The sequence below is a fragment of the Miniopterus schreibersii genome (genome assembly GCF_964146895.1).
Source record: "Miniopterus schreibersii genome assembly, chromosome: 2".
Taxonomy (NCBI): domain Eukaryota; kingdom Metazoa; phylum Chordata; class Mammalia; order Chiroptera; family Miniopteridae; genus Miniopterus; species Miniopterus schreibersii.
In genome coordinates, this window is record NC_138102.1 from 187,392,030 (window position 1) to 187,409,309 (window position 17,280).

At 56.7% G+C, this 17,280-nt stretch overlaps 2 protein-coding genes across 3 annotated transcripts in view; one reads left to right on the plus strand and one right to left on the minus strand.

The window, feature by feature from the left end:
* SELENOO (selenoprotein O) lies at positions 1–15,071 on the plus strand. Its single transcript, XM_081130511.1, has 9 exons — positions 1–742; positions 7,222–7,425; positions 8,622–8,802; positions 9,671–9,801; positions 10,245–10,525; positions 13,008–13,158; positions 14,015–14,200; positions 14,307–14,463; positions 14,549–15,071. The coding sequence occupies exons 1-9, from the start codon at positions 174–176 to the stop codon at positions 14,711–14,713; spliced, it is 2,025 nt and encodes a 674-aa protein (XP_080986637.1). The 5' UTR covers positions 1–173; the 3' UTR covers positions 14,714–15,071.
* TUBGCP6 (tubulin gamma complex component 6) overlaps positions 13,540–17,280 on the minus strand; it is a 21,739-nt gene continuing 17,998 nt past the window's right edge. Inside the window, exons 17-25 of one of the 2 annotated variants that reach the window (XM_081130508.1) lie at positions 17,189–17,247; positions 16,892–17,042; positions 16,632–16,812; positions 16,410–16,551; positions 16,134–16,328; positions 15,921–16,053; positions 15,633–15,846; positions 15,349–15,548; positions 13,540–15,258 (exon numbers count right to left, since the gene is read on the minus strand). In XM_081130508.1, coding sequence (XP_080986634.1) covers positions 15,167–15,258; positions 15,349–15,548; positions 15,633–15,846; positions 15,921–16,053; positions 16,134–16,328; positions 16,410–16,551; positions 16,632–16,812; positions 16,892–17,042; positions 17,189–17,247 — 1,367 coding nt within the window. In that variant the 3' untranslated portion in view covers positions 13,540–15,166. Of the gene's footprint in view, positions 15,259–15,348; positions 15,549–15,632; positions 15,847–15,920; positions 16,054–16,133; positions 16,552–16,631; positions 16,813–16,891; positions 17,043–17,188; positions 17,248–17,280 lie in introns of both variants that reach the window. The other variant, XM_081130507.1, reaches the window with a different exon arrangement.

The window sequence follows — 17,280 nt, forward strand, 5'->3', positions numbered from 1 at the left end:
GCGGACCCGCCGGGCGGACGGACGGCCGGCAGAGCCAATCAGGATCAAGCCCCCGTGGGCGCGGCCCGCGCAGGCGCAGAGGCGGGCACCGCCTCCCCGGAGATTGGTTGGCGAGCGCGCGGGGCGGGGCTTCCTGTCGGGGCGGAGGCGCTTCCGCCGCCGCGGCGCCGCTTATGGCCTCGCTCAGAGCCGTGCTCGGGGCCTCGCTGCCCGCGGCCCGCGCCCTGTCGCCGCCGCTCGCGTGCCTCCCGCCGCCCGCGCCCTGCTCGGCCTCGGCCGCCGCCATGGACCCGGCGCCCCGCTGGCTGGCGGGGCTGCGCTTCGACAACCGCGCCCTGCGCGCGCTGCCCGTGGAGACGCCGCCGCCCGAGCCCGAGGGCGCCGCGCCCGCCCCCCGGCTGGTGCCCGGGGCCTGCTTCAGCCGCGTGCGGCCCGCGCCCCTGCGGCAGCCGCGCCTCGTGGCGCTGTCGGAGCCCGCGCTGGCGCTGCTGGGCCTGGGCGCGCCGCCCGCCGACCCCGCCGCCCGCGAGGCGCGCGCCGCCGAGGCCGCGCTGTTCTTCAGCGGCAACGCGCTGCTGCCGGGCGCCGAGCCGGCCGCGCACTGCTACTGCGGCCACCAGTTCGGCCAGTTCGCGGGGCAGCTGGGCGACGGCGCCGCCATGTACCTGGGCGAGGTGTGCACGGCGGCCGGCGAGCGCTGGGAGCTGCAGCTCAAGGGCTCCGGCCCCACGCCCTTCTCCAGGTGGGCGCCCCCTCCAGGTGTACGCGGGGCGCGGGTGGGGGTGGGGGTGGGGGGGACTCCGACCCACGGGGCCCCCCTCCTTGGGGAGAGATGTCACTCCAGAAAGTTCGAGCTGGGGTGGAGGGCCTGTGGGTAACGGTGCCCCGGAGGAGGGAACAGCTCGTGGGGGGGCCTGGAGCCAGGAAGGAGGTGCTGGGGCGCGGCCTCCTGCCCTGCAGCTTGCCCGGTGCCCCTGACCCCGCAGCACTGGCAGCTGCCCATGCTCTGTCCTCACCAGCCGTCCAAGGACTTTGTGCCCGGGGGCATCTGGGTGACGACAGATAAACCCACAACACAGGCTTCCTCTAAAGGCTGGCGGTGCCGTCCGCTTCCCTCCGCCGCGCTGAGCTCCTGCCTGTGTGCTCACAAGTGCCTGCTGTGCCCCTGCCATAGGGACAAGGCGTCTCATGTCGGCCCTCCCAGGGCACAGTCTCCCAGGCACAGGCGAAAGCACAGCGGGCCGGCCCTGTTCCGACCCGCGGCGAGGGGGGCAGTCAGGTCCCCGCAGCCCGACGGCAGGGGGCTCTGCCCATCGCTGTCTTGCCCCTTCGTGTACGCAGGGCTGAGTCTGTAGACAGTTCATGTATTTAGCGCACGTTCATTAAATACTTACTGAGTGGCTAAGAAAATTATACTTAAGTTGGCATTTTATGTTCAAAGAAAAACTAGGGCGTGTGTCTCTTCTGGCCGCTCTGCTCTCCCTCCGAACATGTCACTCACCCCACCCCCACCAGCTTTATCTCAGATCCTCAAAATAGCTGGTTCTTCCTCACTCAGCCTCCAAACCGACTGTCTCTGAAGTTTCTTGTGTTCGCTGGCACCCTCCTGCCTTGGCCACACTGCTCAGAGCTGTCTGCACCAGTGGCTGAAAGAATTGTTTTTGCCTTTAAAGGATATGTAAATGCTTCTCATCCTAGGGCCTGCTCTTCTGTGTGCATCTTTAAACTTTGTACTTTTTTTTTTTTTTAAATGTTTTTATTGATTTCAGGGAGAGGGAGAGAGAGATAGAAACATCAGTGATGAGTCATTGATCACTGCCTCCTGCACACCCCCTACTGGGGATCAACCCCACAACCCGGGCATGTGCCCTGGCTGGGAATCGAACCATGACCTGGTTCATAGGTCGACACAACCACTGAGCAACACCGGCCGGGCTGTGTGTACTTTTTAATAATTTAATTTACCAGGTATAAAGACAAACCCTTGTGTGAGAGTAATCAGCTGTTGAAAGTCATTTTTTATACTTGAACACTTGAGTGTTAAGTCAGTGTTTGCAGACCTGAGGTCCTGCTGGAATACTTTTTCCTTTAAAAGAAAGGGGTCGTTTGACCCTTACTTAGGTTTGCACCCATCACCCCGACATGTCCTAGGGTCCCCAGCCTCAATAACACTTGAGGCTAAAGTCCAGAGTGGCTGTGGATGGCTTAAGGCCAGCTGCTTTGGGAGTCCTCGGGTGTGGGTTTTGGGAGGTGGCCAGGTAGCTTATTGCTTCTGCCTCCTGCTTGCTGTGGGGGTCAGGATTTCTAGACCAGCCTCTCCTGGCAGGTGCAGAGTTTGTCCTCAGCTGGGTCCATCCCAGCAGCTAAGCTGAGCACAGACATGGGCATGCAGGATAAGAGACTTTTCATGTGTCCTGTCAGCTGTGTGGGGCAGGGTGGGTGCCCTCTGAGGCTCTTCACCCTGCTGTGTGACGCTCACTCAGTTCTGGTGTCTGCCTTGAGAACTTCTACCTGGGCAAGAAGACAGGCTTGTTTTCAGATTATTTGTACCAGATTTGAGATGAGCATGGGGCTGTGCCGGCTCCTTTGGGATAACGTGAGATCTAGCTGGGCTGAGAGGTAATTCCCAGGTCAGGGAGGGGGTGCAGTGACATTTGAGGATGGATTACCCTGGCACAGTTCCTTGCACAGACCAGAAGGTGAATGGAGTACAGCTGTGGACGGAGGGTCATGCAGGCCAGGGACAGGCACAGCCACCCTACAGAGAGCCCTAGGGTGACTGCCAGGCCTGGTTTCTGGAGGTGTCACTCACACCTGGGATGAGCCACACTCAGGCTCCCAGGGGAATACAAGGCAGGAGGTATAGGTGTATCCCAGTACCATGGAAGCCTCCAGGGCCCTTAGCGCTGATCTGGGCCTAACATCTACTTACCCTTGGCCTCCCTGACCCCACTCTGCAGGCCTGGGTCCCAGCACCCCCAGCGTCATGCTGGGCCCAGGTCTGGCCCCTTCCCAGCAGAGGATATGGGCAGCAGGTCCACCCCAGGAGCCTTCACTCAGCCTTGGTGTTCTGCCAGGTGAGATGGAAGGTGTGCTTATCTTCCCACATATATTTGTTCTTTCTCAGAGAAATTTCTAAGTCATTGCAGGTGTCTTTCCTGCCTGGGAGTGTCCTCGGCCAGGCCTGACTCCCAAGTACAAAGATCCAAACTCACTTTGTTAGTGTGTTCACTGGATGGGGGCTCTGGGAAGTCAGTGTCCAGCCCCTTCATCCTACAAGGAGGGCTGAGGACGTAGCTGTTGGTCAGCCTCCACTTTCCTTCTTTAATTTTAAGAAATGATAGTTTCCCGTCCAGCACGTAAGAAGCCTAGAAGTTGCCAGTTTGTTCTAACAAAAGCTAAACAAATAGAAAAATCAACAACTCTTAGTTCCACAAGAGAAGAGGGGTCACGGGGTGCACTGTCGAGACCCCAGATTGGAGAGGCTGACGGGCAGGCAGAGAATCACAGCTCGCAGAGTAGGAACCTCCACAGGACCCTTGTTCTGTAAGTGACGGAGCTCAGTGTAGACAGCTCATTTAAAAACTCCAGGGAGGCCCAGTCCTAAAGGGGCCCCACACTTCTTTGAGTTTTATTTCCTGTTGTCCTGTTAGGTTCTTACAGTAAATTTCAGAGAACAATCCCCTGTGGTGGGTGCAAGGAACCATTTGAAACAGCAGCACTGTGTTCAACTGGATGCTTATACATATACTTACAAGTACTTACGTAGAAGTGAAACATGATATAAAGGATGGGAGGGAGGAATTGGGATTATTTTGTTGTTATAAGGCACTCACACTACCCTAGTGTTATTCAAAAGTGAACTTGGATTAGTTGTAAATGTATATTACAAAACCTAGGCAACCACTTAAACCAAGTAAAAGAAAATATATAACTGATACGCTAGGAGAAACTGATGAAAAGAGAAAAATTGAATCACAAAATGCTCGTTGAGACCACACAAGGCAGAAAAGGAATGGGAGACAAAAATAGAACACAAAAAGCAATGAAGAGAAAATAGTCACAAATATGGTGGAATTTAATGCTACTATGTCAGTATCAACTTGAATGTCAGTGGTCTAAATGCAGTAATTAAAACACGAGATTGTAAGAGTGGATCAAAAAATATGACCCAACTATATGTTGTCTATGAGAAACCCACTTTAAATATAAAGACATGTAAGGATTAAAAGTAAATGGATGGCCTGGCTGGCGTGGCTCAGTGGTTGAGCATTGACCTAGGATCCAGGAGATTGCGGTTTGATTCCCAGTCAGGGCACATGCCCAGGTTGTAGGCTCTGTCCCCAGTAGGGGGTGTGCAGGAGGCAGCCGATCAATGACTTTCTCATCATTGATGTTTCTACCTCTCCCTCTCCCTGAAATCAAATTTTTTTTTAAATTTTCTTTTATAAGTAAATGGATGGAGGAAAATACACCATGCTGACACTAATCAGGAGAAAGCGGAAGTAGCTAAGTTAATTCCAGACAGAGAAGACTTCAGAGCCAGGAAAGTTACCAGGGATAAAGGGGCATTGCATGAAGATAAAGGGGTCAGTACTCCAAGAAGACATAAGGATCCTTAGTGTATATGCACCTAACCAAAGAGCGTCAAAAGGTAACATGCGATAAAAACAATAATGGCAAGAAGAAATAGATGAATCTAATATTATTTTGAGACTTCAAAACCTGTCTATCAGAAACGATCAGATCCAGCAGCCAGAAAGTCAGTGGAAGCATAACCAAACTCCACAGCACCGTCGATTGGCTGGGCAGAATGGACATCTACAGACTCCACCCAACAACAGCGGGACCACATCCTTCTCATGTAAAGGGACAGAACTCATACAGTGTTTGCTCTCAGACAACAATGGAATTAAACTAGAAATCCATAAGAGAAAGAAGGTGGAAAATCCCCAAATATTTGGAGATTAAAATACATCTAAATAAAACATGGGTCAAAGGAGAAATATCAAGAGAAATTTTAAAATCTTTTGAACTAAGTGAAAATGAAAACACAACTTAAAATTTGTCGGATGCAGCAAAAGCAGTGCTTTGAGGGGAATATGTAGCATTGAATGCAAATGTTAGTAAGAAAGATCTAAAACCAGTCATCTAAGCTTCCACCTTAGGTGAATAAAAAAAGCCAAGCAAATCCAAAGTAAGCAGAAGAAAAAGGAAGAAGAAAAATTAGAGCAGAAATCAATACAGTTGAAATAGGAAAGAGAGAAAAGTCAATTAAACCAAAAGCTGATCCCTTGAAAAGATCAGTAAAATCAATAATCCTCTAGCCAGGTTACCTAAGAAAAAAGAAAGGACACGGATGACTAGCATCAGGGATGGAAGAGGGGACATCACTCCGGACCCTATGGACATTGACCGGAAAATAAGGGAATATTATGAACACCTCTGTGCCCACAAATTTGATGACCAAGGTGAAATGAACTGAATCCTTGAAAGACGCAATTTGCCCAAACTCAAAATGAAATCGACAAAGCGACTAGGCCTGTATCTATTAAGCTGAATCAACAGTGAATAACCTTCCAAAGCAGAAAGCACCAGGCCCATGTGGGTTCCCCGGTGAATTCTACCAAATATTTTAGGAGAAATGTGCCAGTTCTCTTCAATCTCCTTCAGAGGGTAGAAGCAAAGGGAACACTTCCTAACTTACCCTGTGAGGCCAGCATCACCCAGATACCAAAACCAGACAATACAAGAAAAGAAAACTACACACCAATATTTTTGTGAACATTGATGCAAAAATTTTCAATGAAATAAATCAGACAACATATGGAAAGAATTACACACCGTGACCAAGTGGGATTTGTCTCAGGCATGCAAGGCTGGTTCAACCTTCCAAAGTCAATAATGTAATGATAATGTCATCCGTCACACCAACAGGGCACAGAAGAAAGACCACATGATCGTCTCAGTAGAGGCAGGGAAAGCATTTGACAAAATCCAACTCTAGGACTAGAGGGCACATCCTCAGCTTGGTAAAGAACATCTATAAAAACCTACAGCTCACATCACACTCAGGCCTGAGACACTTGATTTCTCTTTGATATCAGGATGTCTGTCACCCCTGCTCTCCAGCATTGTACTGGAAGGCCTAGTTAAAACAATAAAAAAAAGGAAACCAAAGGTATACAGACTGACATGGAAGAAATAAAACTGTCTTTGCAGATGATTATCTGTAGAAAATCTCAAAGAGCTGATCAAAAAAATGAGCTGGTCAGCAATTAGAGTGAGGTTAAGGAGAGAGTTACTATACAAAAGCCAATTACTATTTACCAGCTTCAACAATTGAAACTGGAAATAAAAATACTAACACAAGAACCTGCACGTCAATGTTTACAGCAGCTTAACTGCCAAATCTTGGAAGCAATAAGACATCCTTCAGCGGATGACGGGTAACGAAACTGGTCCATCCGGACAGTGGAATATTATTCAGCACTAAAAAGAAATGAGCTATGAAGCCATGAGAAGACGTGTAGGAACCTTAAGTGCCTATGACTAAGTGAAGGAAGCCATCTGAACAGTCCACACACTTTGATTCCAACTCTGACGTTCTGGAGAAGGAACTGGAGGCCCTAGAAAGACCGGGGCCCCGGGGAGGGATGAGCAGGGGGCGCACAGGGGTGTCAGGGCAGCGAAGCTCCCCTGTGCGACGCTGTGATGATGGACACGTGTCGTTTTACGTTCGTCCAAACCCACAGATTGTAGGAACCGATGTAAGCTCTGGGCTCGGGGCGGACGGCCTGTCCGTGTAGGTTCACCGACGGCCACAGACGTCTCAGCTGGTGGGGAGACTGTGCTTGGGGGCGCAGGGGTGTAGGGGCACCTGCAGCTTCCACTCAGTTTTGCTGTAACCCTAAAACTGCTCTGAAAAGTAGTCTATTAACAACAGAGGCGGCCGAGGCATCCTGAGCCCCCCCCCCCCAACAGCGCTGCCGGGTGCGTGGTAAATGCGCCTGCGGAATACACGGAACGGAACTGCAGGCCCACGCGTGAGCGTGAGCGTGAGCGTGAGTGCGCACGACGCGCGGGCCGGGCCTGACGCGCCTTCACGGCCTCCCTGCGGCGTCGGGGCTGCCCGGGCACTGCCCGGTGCCCCTGTCCCGCTGCCGTGGCCCCGAGCCCGGGCGCGCCCGGCCCGCGCGGTGACCGCTGCGTCCCTCGCAGGCAGGCGGACGGCCGCAAGGTGCTGCGCTCCAGCATCCGCGAGTTCCTGTGCAGCGAGGCCATGTTCCACCTGGGCGTGCCCACCACGCGCGCCGGCGCCTGCGTCACGTCGCAGTCCACGGTCGTGCGCGACGTGTTCTACGACGGCAACCCCAAGCACGAGCCGTGCGCCGTGGTGCTGCGCATCGCGTCCACCTTCCTCAGGTAGGGCGGCCCGCGGGCCTCGCGCGGTGACGGTCCCGGGGGCGCGGTGACGTGTCCAGAGCCCGGCCCCCGCACAGGAGCGGCCTGTCCTGGAGACTGACCCAGGAGGGCCTCACGGTCGGAGGGCACTGGGCGTTTCCTGGGTCAGGAGCCCCATCCTGTGCGTGGACAGTGCCCAGCCTGCCCACGCGCCCTTGTCCGGGCCCTTGTCGCTGATAGCAGAGCTGGGGTGACAGCCCGGCAGCGAGTACACCCCGAGGCACCAGTGTGGGTGCAGGGCCCCAGGGGAGGGGCTGTTCACGCTGGTCTGGGAAAGCGCAGGGACAGAGCTGTGTGCTCCGAGTCTAAGACAGGAGCTGCGTAAAACCATGACAGTGGCCCCACTCGGTGTCATTGTGAATAAGGGGCTGTGACCCGCCCAACGTGCCTGTGACCCTCACGCCGGCTCATTAACCAGTCTCCCCTCTGGTTCCATCTCCTATGTGAGCCTGTTTGTCTGGATGTCACCAAGCTGCCTGGCATCAAACCCAGGAGATGGCTCTGGGGACAAGCTACCCTGTGCATGTATGTCTGGTCACCCAAGGTGGCTCAGCTGTCACCAGGCCAGTCCCCAGTGTTCCCTTTTGTCCTCTGGGGATGGCAGGAGACAGGCAGGGGTCAGCCTCATCCTGGGAGACCCAGGGTTTCTCCCTACAGTGACATCACTGGCATTTCGACCCATTGCTTTGCTGTGGCGCTGTCCTGAGCATTGTGGGGTGCTGGGCAGCAGCTCTGGCTTCCACCCATTAGTTGTGGGTGGTAACCTGTCACAACAAACAAAAATGTCTCCAGGCATCGCTCATGTCCCCCAGGGGACACAGTGACTCCGGTGGAGAACCCACCGCAGGACGCTGGTGACCAACATGTCCCTGGGTGTGGGTAGATGGGCACAGAGCCTATCTTGTGCTGGTGGAGTCGGGTGCAGAGTCGGCCGTGGCATTCTTGGGCCTCCCCCACGCGCACCCAGGCCGTGTGAAACGACCAGACATGAACGTGTTGTATTCATGTCCCTGATGGTTCTCTGGTGGTTGGTTTTGTTTGGATCAAGGTCTTGCTCCCACCATCGGCCACAGGTCCAGTGGCCAGACTTCTCCCTCCCTTTTTTCCCAGGGGCAGGGGTCACAATAAACCTGTTGAAAGCCCAGGTCTCCCTGCAGGTTCGGGTCCTTTGAGATCTTTAAGCCTGAGGATGAGCACACGGGCCGTGCAGGCCCCAGCGTGGGGAGAAATGACATCCGAGTACAAATGCTGGACTATGTGATCAGCACCTTCTACCCTGAAATCCAAGCCTCTCACGCCAGCGACACTGTGCAGAGGAATGCCGCCTTCTTCCGCGAGGTGGGTCCCACAGAGTGCCAGGTCTGCCTGCCTGGGGCTGGGGCCCTGGGTCAGCGCTCTTTCCACCTGAAGTCAGCACTGGCCAAGTAGGTGTTTGGGAGCCCACCTGCACTGGTCACTCCCGAGCCCACCTGCTGCTGTGCTCTGTTCCTTCCCATCTTTGCCCAGGGTGAGCTCAGGCCACACCTGCCATGGGTGGTCTGGGCAGGTCACTCTGCCTTCCTGAGTGTCTAGCTCTCTGTCAGTGAAGAGGAGGATAGTGCTGCCCAGTGGCTGGACTGCCCTCAGACTCACACAAGGCATGGCACGTGCCTCCCAGTGTTTGGACGCTGGGCAGTGGAGATTGTCTTGTGGGGCCCCTGCTCTCCCTGCTGGCACGTCCTCGCAGCTGCATGGGGCACTGGGCAGTGTGCCCCGGGAGATGAGCAGCAGGGCTGGAGGCAGGACCCTGGCCAGGCCGGGTGGGCCATTTGAACTTCCTTCCCGGGCAGCCCGTGGGGCAAGGCAGAACCTGGCACAGGGGCCTGCACCCAGCACAGGTTTTGCCTGGCGATGTGGTAACTTCCTTGTTTGCATGTGGTTGTCCCACTGGGCCTGAGTCATGGGAATATCAGGTTCCATGATTTTTCTGGTAGAAGTCCAAGTCAGCGAGTACATGAAGGAGGTGGATGGTGTGGGGTTCAGAGCCCTCCCGTGTCGACTCCTCCAGATACTTCCTCAAGTATCCCAGCCGTCTCCTGCAGGGCCGCGCGCTGGTCGGGATGGCAGGACCTGGGACAGGCCCCTTAAAGAAGCACAGCTCACCCAGGGAGGGGAAGACAGGTGGGGAGGGGAGCTGGAGGCAGCAACCAGGCCCGTCCTGCCTCAGGTGACACGTCGCACGGCCCGGATGGTGGCTGAGTGGCAGTGTGTCGGCTTCTGCCACGGCGTGCTCAACACGGACAACATGAGCATTGTGGGGCTCACCATCGACTACGGGCCCTTTGGCTTCCTGGACAGGTGGGCACCCCCCACACACATAGCGCCCATGTTGTTGGGCGGGGGTGGGGCCTGCAGGCACGTGCTGGTTGGTGTTTTCAGCAGTGGAGTCCCCTAGAGGGTTCCGAACAGGGAAGCACTTTGAAAGGGTGCTCCACTTGGGGTTAGAAATGGGCTGAAGGGGCAGGGACAGGAGCAGGTGGTAAACAGGAAGAAGGCAGTGCCTGCCAGGGGCAGGGCACCCAGGGCACCCCAAGGACATCTGCTTCCCTGCTCCTGAGGTGGACCCGGCAGGGCTGGTGGCTGGCTGAGGGGGCAGGAGAGAGTCAACAGCTGTAGGGCCAGAACCCCTGGGGGACAAGGCAGGAGAGCAGCACCCACATGGGCACTTGGAGCACCCCCCGGGGGCCCAAACAGTCCCCTCAGCAGGTCCCCTTGGCAGCACCTTCTCCCCTGTGTGGCAGGTACGACCCCGACCACGTGTGCAATGCCTCTGACAACGCCGGGCGCTACTCGTTCAGCAAGCAGCCTGAGGTATGCAAGTGGAACCTGCAGAAGCTGGCCGAGGCCCTGGTGCCCGAGCTGCCCCTCGAGCTGGGCGAGGCCATCCTGGCCGAGGAGTACGACGCCGAGTTCCACAGGCACTACCTGCACAAGATGCGCAGGAAGCTGGGGCTTGTGCAGGCCGAGCGGGAGGGCGACGCAGCACTGGTAGCCAAGCTCCTAGAGACCATGCAGCTGACCGGTGAGTGTGGGCAGGCGCACTCGCCACAGTGGGGCTCTGTGTGCCCTGGTAAGTTACCCACAAGGTGAAACTTACCTTTTCACCGTGTCTCAGTGTACGTTCCACAGCACTGGGTGCATTCACACTGAAGTGCAGCCATCCCCACCACCCACGTCCAGAACTTTCCACCCTTCCCACTGAGTCCATCCCCATTAAACACATAACCCGCCAGCACCTACCTTCCTACTTGCTGTCCCTGTGAATCTGACTCCTCGGGCCCTTGTAGACATGAAATCCCGCAGCAGTTGTCCCTTTGTGTCTAGCTGATGTCACTGAGCATCAGGTCCTCCAGGCCACTGTTTTAAGGCTGAGAACTGCTGCGTTGTGTGAACAGACCTGCTGTGCTCGGCCACCGCCCATGGAGGCCGTGGGGCTCACCTCTCCCTTAGCTGCTGTTAACAGACAAATACCAAGTGCACTTCATCCCCCTGCGTCCTGCACTTAGCAGTGGGGCCCTGGGCGTGCTGACCGGCCTGGAGCTGTGGCTGTAACAGGGAGTATCCTGTCCTGCACTGCAGAGCACAGTGTTACTGTGGGGCTCTCAAAGGTGACTCTCATCAGGTTTCTAGTGTGAGTGTTTTTACCATTTTGCATCAAGTCAACATGACCACATGGTTTTACTCCGTTCATATCCTTAGTCCGTTTAAGCTGCTATAATTAATTGCCACAGGCGCAGCCCCAAACACTAGACCTTATCTCTCCATTCTGGAGGCTGAAGTCCAAGATCAAGGTGCCAGTGTGCCGGGTTACTGGTGAGGCCTCCTCACTGACCGATGGCTGTCTCCCCACTAGGTCCTCCCTGGGCCGAGTAGGGAGGAGCAGATCTCTGTGTCTTCTCACAAGGACACGAGTCCCATCGGGAGGCCCCACCCTCACAACCTGACTGCCCCCCACAGACCAGCCTCCTCACATTGTCACACTGGAGGTGGAGGTTTCGTGTGTGTTTGGGAAACACAAACATCCAGTCCCGGGACAGACCCTGCCTGGTGGTGGTGTTGTTCCTTTCCGTAGACTGACTTGACTAGCAACCTGCTGAGGATTTTTGCATCTCTGTTCACCGGGCATGTTGGCCGGTAGTTTTCTTTCCTGTAGCGTCTGTGGCTTTGGCAGTGCCCATCTCAGAATAAACTAGGAAGTGTTCCATTTTTCAGAAGAGGTTGAGCAGGATCGGTGGTAATTCTTTAGGTGTTTGATAGAATTCACCAGTGAAGCTGTCAGGTCTGGGCCTTTCTTTTTTAGGAGGTTTTGGATCAGGAACTTGGCATTCTTAGTACAGAACTGAGTAGATCTTCTGTTTCTTCTCAAGTCAGTTTGGTAATCTGCATGTTTCTGGGCATTTGCCCATCTCACCTAAGTTATCTAATTCATTGGCACGTAGCTGTTCACTGTAGTCTCATAGTCTTTTATTTCTGTATGACCAGTAATGACGTCCCCACTTGGGTTTCTATTTTAGGGTTTTTTTTGTCAGTGTAGCTGTTTGTCAATTTTGTTGATTTTTGTCAACGAACCATTTGTTGCATTGATTTTTCTGGTTTTCTGTTTCACTTGTCTCTGCTGTAATCTTGTATTTTCTTCCCTTCTGCTGACGTTGGTCTTGTTTTGTTTTTTTCTGTAATTGACTTGAGATCTTTTCTTAATCGACATGATAACGTATATTCACTTCAGGTGTACAGCACGATGACTTGGTATTTGTGTGCGCTGCCAAGTGATCACCATGGTAACGCGAGTAAACCACCACGCAGTTGCAGACCGCTTTGACGAGAGAGACCAGCTTTTCTAGGTTATTTGCACAGGACATATTTTCCATCCTTTCGCTCAACTTGAGTCTAACATGAGTCTGAGACTGTGTAGTTAGATCTCTTTTTAAATCCATTCTGCCGATCTCTTTGGAGTGTAATTCCCTTCCTTTTTAAGTGATTACTGAAGAAGAAACACTTCTGCCATTTTACTGTTTTCTGAGTCTTACACCATTTGCCTCTCATTTTCTCCATTACTGCTTCATATTCAGTTGATTTTTGGTGGCACACGGTATTGATTCCCTTCTCATCTCCTTTGTTAGGGGTTATGGTGACAGTGTGTTCTGACAGGTCAGGCTGAGGACTCGCAGCGTCTGTCGTGCAGAGCCCTCTGCTGGACGTTTCAGTGGCTTATGGACATTGCAGCTCCTGAGGGCTAGGTGCCAACCCCAGTGCGTTTGCTGTTGTACCCATTTTACATATGAAGAAACGGGCTGGAGGCTTTGAGGACTTGCCAGGTCCAGCATGGTGGCTGAGCTGGGTGGCAGATGGGTAGGGGCTAAAGAGACCCTGGACCTAAGCCAAAGTGGGGCTCCCACCCAACAGGTAGACAAGTGTGGGTCAGTTTGTGAGTAGATAGTGCTGCAGGAGGGACGTGCAGGGCCTGGCCTCCACCTCCCAGCACCCTGAGCAGCTGCACATTCCAGGTGCCGACTTCACAAACACCTTCTACCTGCTGAGCTCCTTCCCAGTGGAGCCGGAGTCTCCGGGCCTGGCCGAGTTCCTGACCGCACTGACTGAACAGTGTGCCTCCCTGGAGGAGCTGAGGCTTGCCTTCCGACCCCAGATGGATCCCCGGTGCGTATTTCCTTGGAATTCATTTCCACAAAGGGAAAAATATTTAGAACACGGGGGTGCACATCGGGGGTGCTGGACACATGGGGGCCCAGGCGGCTGCTCCACTCCCAGGAATGAGGGTCAGAGGGATAGTGATGCTGACACTGGTATGGGGCGGCCAAGTGGTAGAGGCTGGGGAATGGTGGTCTCTGCTCCAGGGAGGTTTCCCAGACCAGTTCTCTGGTCCGCCCAGGAAGAGCCTGTGGGCCCTTAGGTTTCCACTGGGACATGCTTTCTGCACCGTCTCCCATCGGGAAAAGCACACATGTCCCCAGGGTGCAGCCCACTCAGGACAGGATGCAGGAGGTATGGTTGTGGGTTTTGTCAAACAAGCCAACAGACTGTGGACAGAGAGGGATTTAATGCAGCACTGTGGGGTGTGGGCTGAGGGCTTGTCCAACAGCAGTGACCTCCCAGGGGAAGTCAGTGCTGGGTTGGGACAGAGATGGGTGCCAAGCAACAGAGAGATGGTGCCCTACCCCTGGTCTTTCTGGGACCCGGGTGGTCCCACACCCTCCCTGCCTACCCCAGGGGTCCGCCTGAGTCAGTCTGTGGCATCTGCTCCTCGGGTGCAGCTGAGTCTCATCACGTGGAGGGGCTGCTGGACAAGGGTGGATAGCTGGTAGGTGCCCCTGCCCCTGCCTCCTCTGTCAGGCCTGGGGTCCCCTTCCAGTCGGGCTGTAGGTGGGGGTGCAGCTGAGGCCATTTCCTCCTCCTCTAGGACAGTTGTCATCAAGGTGTCCAGGGGTCCCAGACTGCAGCCATAACCAGTGGTGGGAACACTGCAGCCTCTGGACACCCTGTGCCACCCTCACAGGCAGCTCTCCATGATGCTGGTGCTGGCACAGTCAAACCCACAGCTCTTCGCACTCATTGGCACCCGGGCGAGCATCACAAAGGAGCTGGAGCGCGTGGAGCAGCAGTCGCGGCTGGAGCAGCTGAGCCCGGCTGAGCTGCTAAGCAGGAACAGGGGTCACTGGACAGACTGGCTCCAGGAGTACAGGTGAGGCCAACCCTGCCGTCCAGGGCCAGTGAGGTGCTGCCTGCCTGTGGCACCATCTCCCTGGGAGCTGCAGCTGCTGCAAAGGTGGGCTTGGCTGTGATTCTAGGACCAGGCTGGAGGAGGACAGGAAGGGTGCCGCTGACGACAGCGCCTGGCAGGCTGAGCGCACACGAGTCATGCAGGCCAACAACCCTAAATATGTCCTGCGGAACTACATCGCACAGAACGCCATTGAGGCTGCTGAGAATGGAGACTTCTCAGAGGCAAGGGCTTGCCTGTCCCTCCTCTATCCCTGGGTCCCGCAGCAGGGAGGGACATCCCCAACAACCTCCCCTTGCTCCTCTCCAGGTGCAGCGCGTGCTGAAGCTGCTGGAGGCTCCATACCACAGGGAAGGGGAGGCCACCGAGGTCCCGGAGGCCACTGAGCCTGAGGGGGCCAGCAGGGCAGCAGACAGGCGACACTCCTACAGCAGCAAGCCCCCGCTCTGGGCAGCGGAACTGTGTGTGACGTGATCCTCGTAACCGCCTTGGAGGCTTCCACACTGGGAGGCCCCCAAGGCTCCAAGTCATGCTGAGTCCACGAGGCGGTGCCCAGCCAGCAAGCAACCCCATCACCGTCTCTCCATGACGGCAGGGACGTCCAGTCAGGACCTGACCCGTCTCTGTCTGACGCCAACTCAGCAGCCCAGCAGTCCCACAACCAACATGCGCCCCATAAAAAGCGGCCTCATGCAAGGACAGCTCAGCAGAGGGGACCAGGCCCAGGGCAAAAGAGCCACAGACCACCGTGGCAGCCTGGGAGGGGCAGCACTGCATGGCTCCTGCTTGTAGGGAGCCAGCCCCTAAATAAACCAGCAGCTTCCAAGGTCCATCTCTGTGTGATCATTCTGCCCCCAGCCTGGGCCCGGGACCCAACCAAGGGAGGCATCCCTAAGTGGCATGCCCCTGGGTGCCACAGAGCAGGCCTCAGGCATCCTGGTAGTAGTTGTTGAAGTTAATGCGCAGCAGGAAGTCCTCCAGGTGGGGCTGGTAGCCTCGGTTCACTAACTTGGTCACCACTGTGGAAGGGGCAGTGAATAGATGGGTGGGGTCCAGGGAGGGCCCCACCCTTCTGCCAGGAAGCCCACTGGCCAGTGGGGGTGGCTCACCTTTGAAAAGGAAGTGGGAGTAGTACTTGAAGGTGTTGTAGGACTGCTGCATGAGGGCAAAGTTGGGGTGCTCGGCGCCACGGGGGCCACCGGCTGGGCCCCAGGGCTGGGAGATAAGCTGGCTGCGGAACTTGAGGACCAAGCTGAAGACACTGTGGATGATGTTCATGACCGGCGCTGCCTTCTCAGTCAGCAGGCCCCTGGGGAGCAAGGGCCAACACTGCTGGTGGGTGGCTGGCCTCAGGGCAACCCACGCCCTTGCCGCCCCTGCCCCCGAGCCTCACCTGAAGACGGCCTTGTGCAGGTACTCAGCGTGGGCGCGCTGGATCTCCTCGAGGTCGCCCACAGTGGCCAGCCTGGCCCGGAACTCACACCAGGTGACGTGCAGGATCTGGTTGGCGATGTAGCCCTGGATGACCTTCACGAAGTGCTGCATCTCATGCTTGAACAGCTGCAGCTGGCGGAACTGCACAGAGCCCGCGGCTGGGCTCACCAGGGCTGCACAGAAAGGGGATGAGCAGCTGCCACCATGGCCACCAGAAAATGAGGGGCCGGCCTTGGGCAGGCCTCACCTGTGCGCTTGAGGTGGAAACAGACATCCTTGAGCGTCCACATCATGAGCTTCAGCTGCAGCAGGAAGGAGAAGATGCCGCTGTACCTGCTCAGGCAGCTCTCAGTGATGACGATGTTGAGGGGCCAGTCAACCTGCGGGGAGTGGTTCATCGCACCTGGCCCCACGGCCCTGACCACCAGCCCGCCCCGCCCACACCGCAGGCTCTGCTGACCTTGTACCTGAGCTCCAGGCAGCTCAGCACATCCGGGGCGTTGGGGACGAAGGCCTCCGGCAGGAACTTGAGGGCGAAGGAGAGGTTGGCAGCAAGCGGGGAGTCGCCGTGCAGGCTGAACTGCAGCGCCTTGCGCAGCACCGCGTTGAGCACCAGCGGGTTGAGGAGCTCCCCGGGCGTCTGGCCCGCGCCCAGCTGCGGGAGAGGATGCAGGGTCCAGGGCAGTCCCGCAGCCGCCCCTGCCCCCCGCCCCACACGGCGGCGCCCCGGGCTCACCTTCTCAAAGAGCAGGTCGCTCAGGGACTGCGCAAACTCGCCGTCCTCCATCAGCAGGAAGTGCCGCAGGGCCTCGAAGTGCGCCTGCAGCTGCAGCTCCACGAAGAAGTAGTCCACGGCGGCCCTGTTCACCAGGGAGACGCTGCGGGGGGCGGGGGTCAGCGTGGCCGAGGCTGGGGGCGGGGCCCAGCAGAGGGGGCGGGGCGGGGCGGGGGCACTCACTGGGCGGCCAGCGGCGCGGTGACCGAGTGCTTCATGAGCACCGGCAGCGGCAGCAGCTCGCTCAGCTGCACTGCGGTCTCGTCCATGGTCTCATCTGTGTCCGCCGGGCCCCGGGTGTCCTCGGGGAGGGCGAAGGCCCGAGGAAGCCCGTGGTGTAGGAGGCGTGCCACAGGAGGCTCTGCTGCAGGGGCGACACAGCCTGATGTCCACCCCTGGGCGTACCCCGGGTGCCCGCCGCCCGCCCCAGCCTGCCCACTCACACATGGCCTCGTAGCTGTCGGGGTACTGCTCCAGGCGGTACTGCTCCGCCAGGCCTGCCAGGTAAGCCTGCTCCCTGCCCTGGTTCCTGGCCACTGCCCCGTCGTCCACCTGCTCCCCGAGGCCTGGTCTACTCTGGGCGGCTGCACCTTCCTAAGACAACCCAGCATCAAGGCACCTGCCCTGTCCCTTGTCCGAAAGAGGAAGGGCAGGTGGCCCACAGCCCATGCAAGGCCAGGCAGGGGGTGGCCAGCGGAGTGTGCCCCCCCACCCGACCCCCCAACCTCATCTGCCCTGACCTGTGAGCTTGAAGGCCGGCTTGGAGAGCAGTCCTCGATGTCCCCACTCTTCCCTGGGCCTGAGTGGCATAAATGGGTCGGCAGGGGGTATA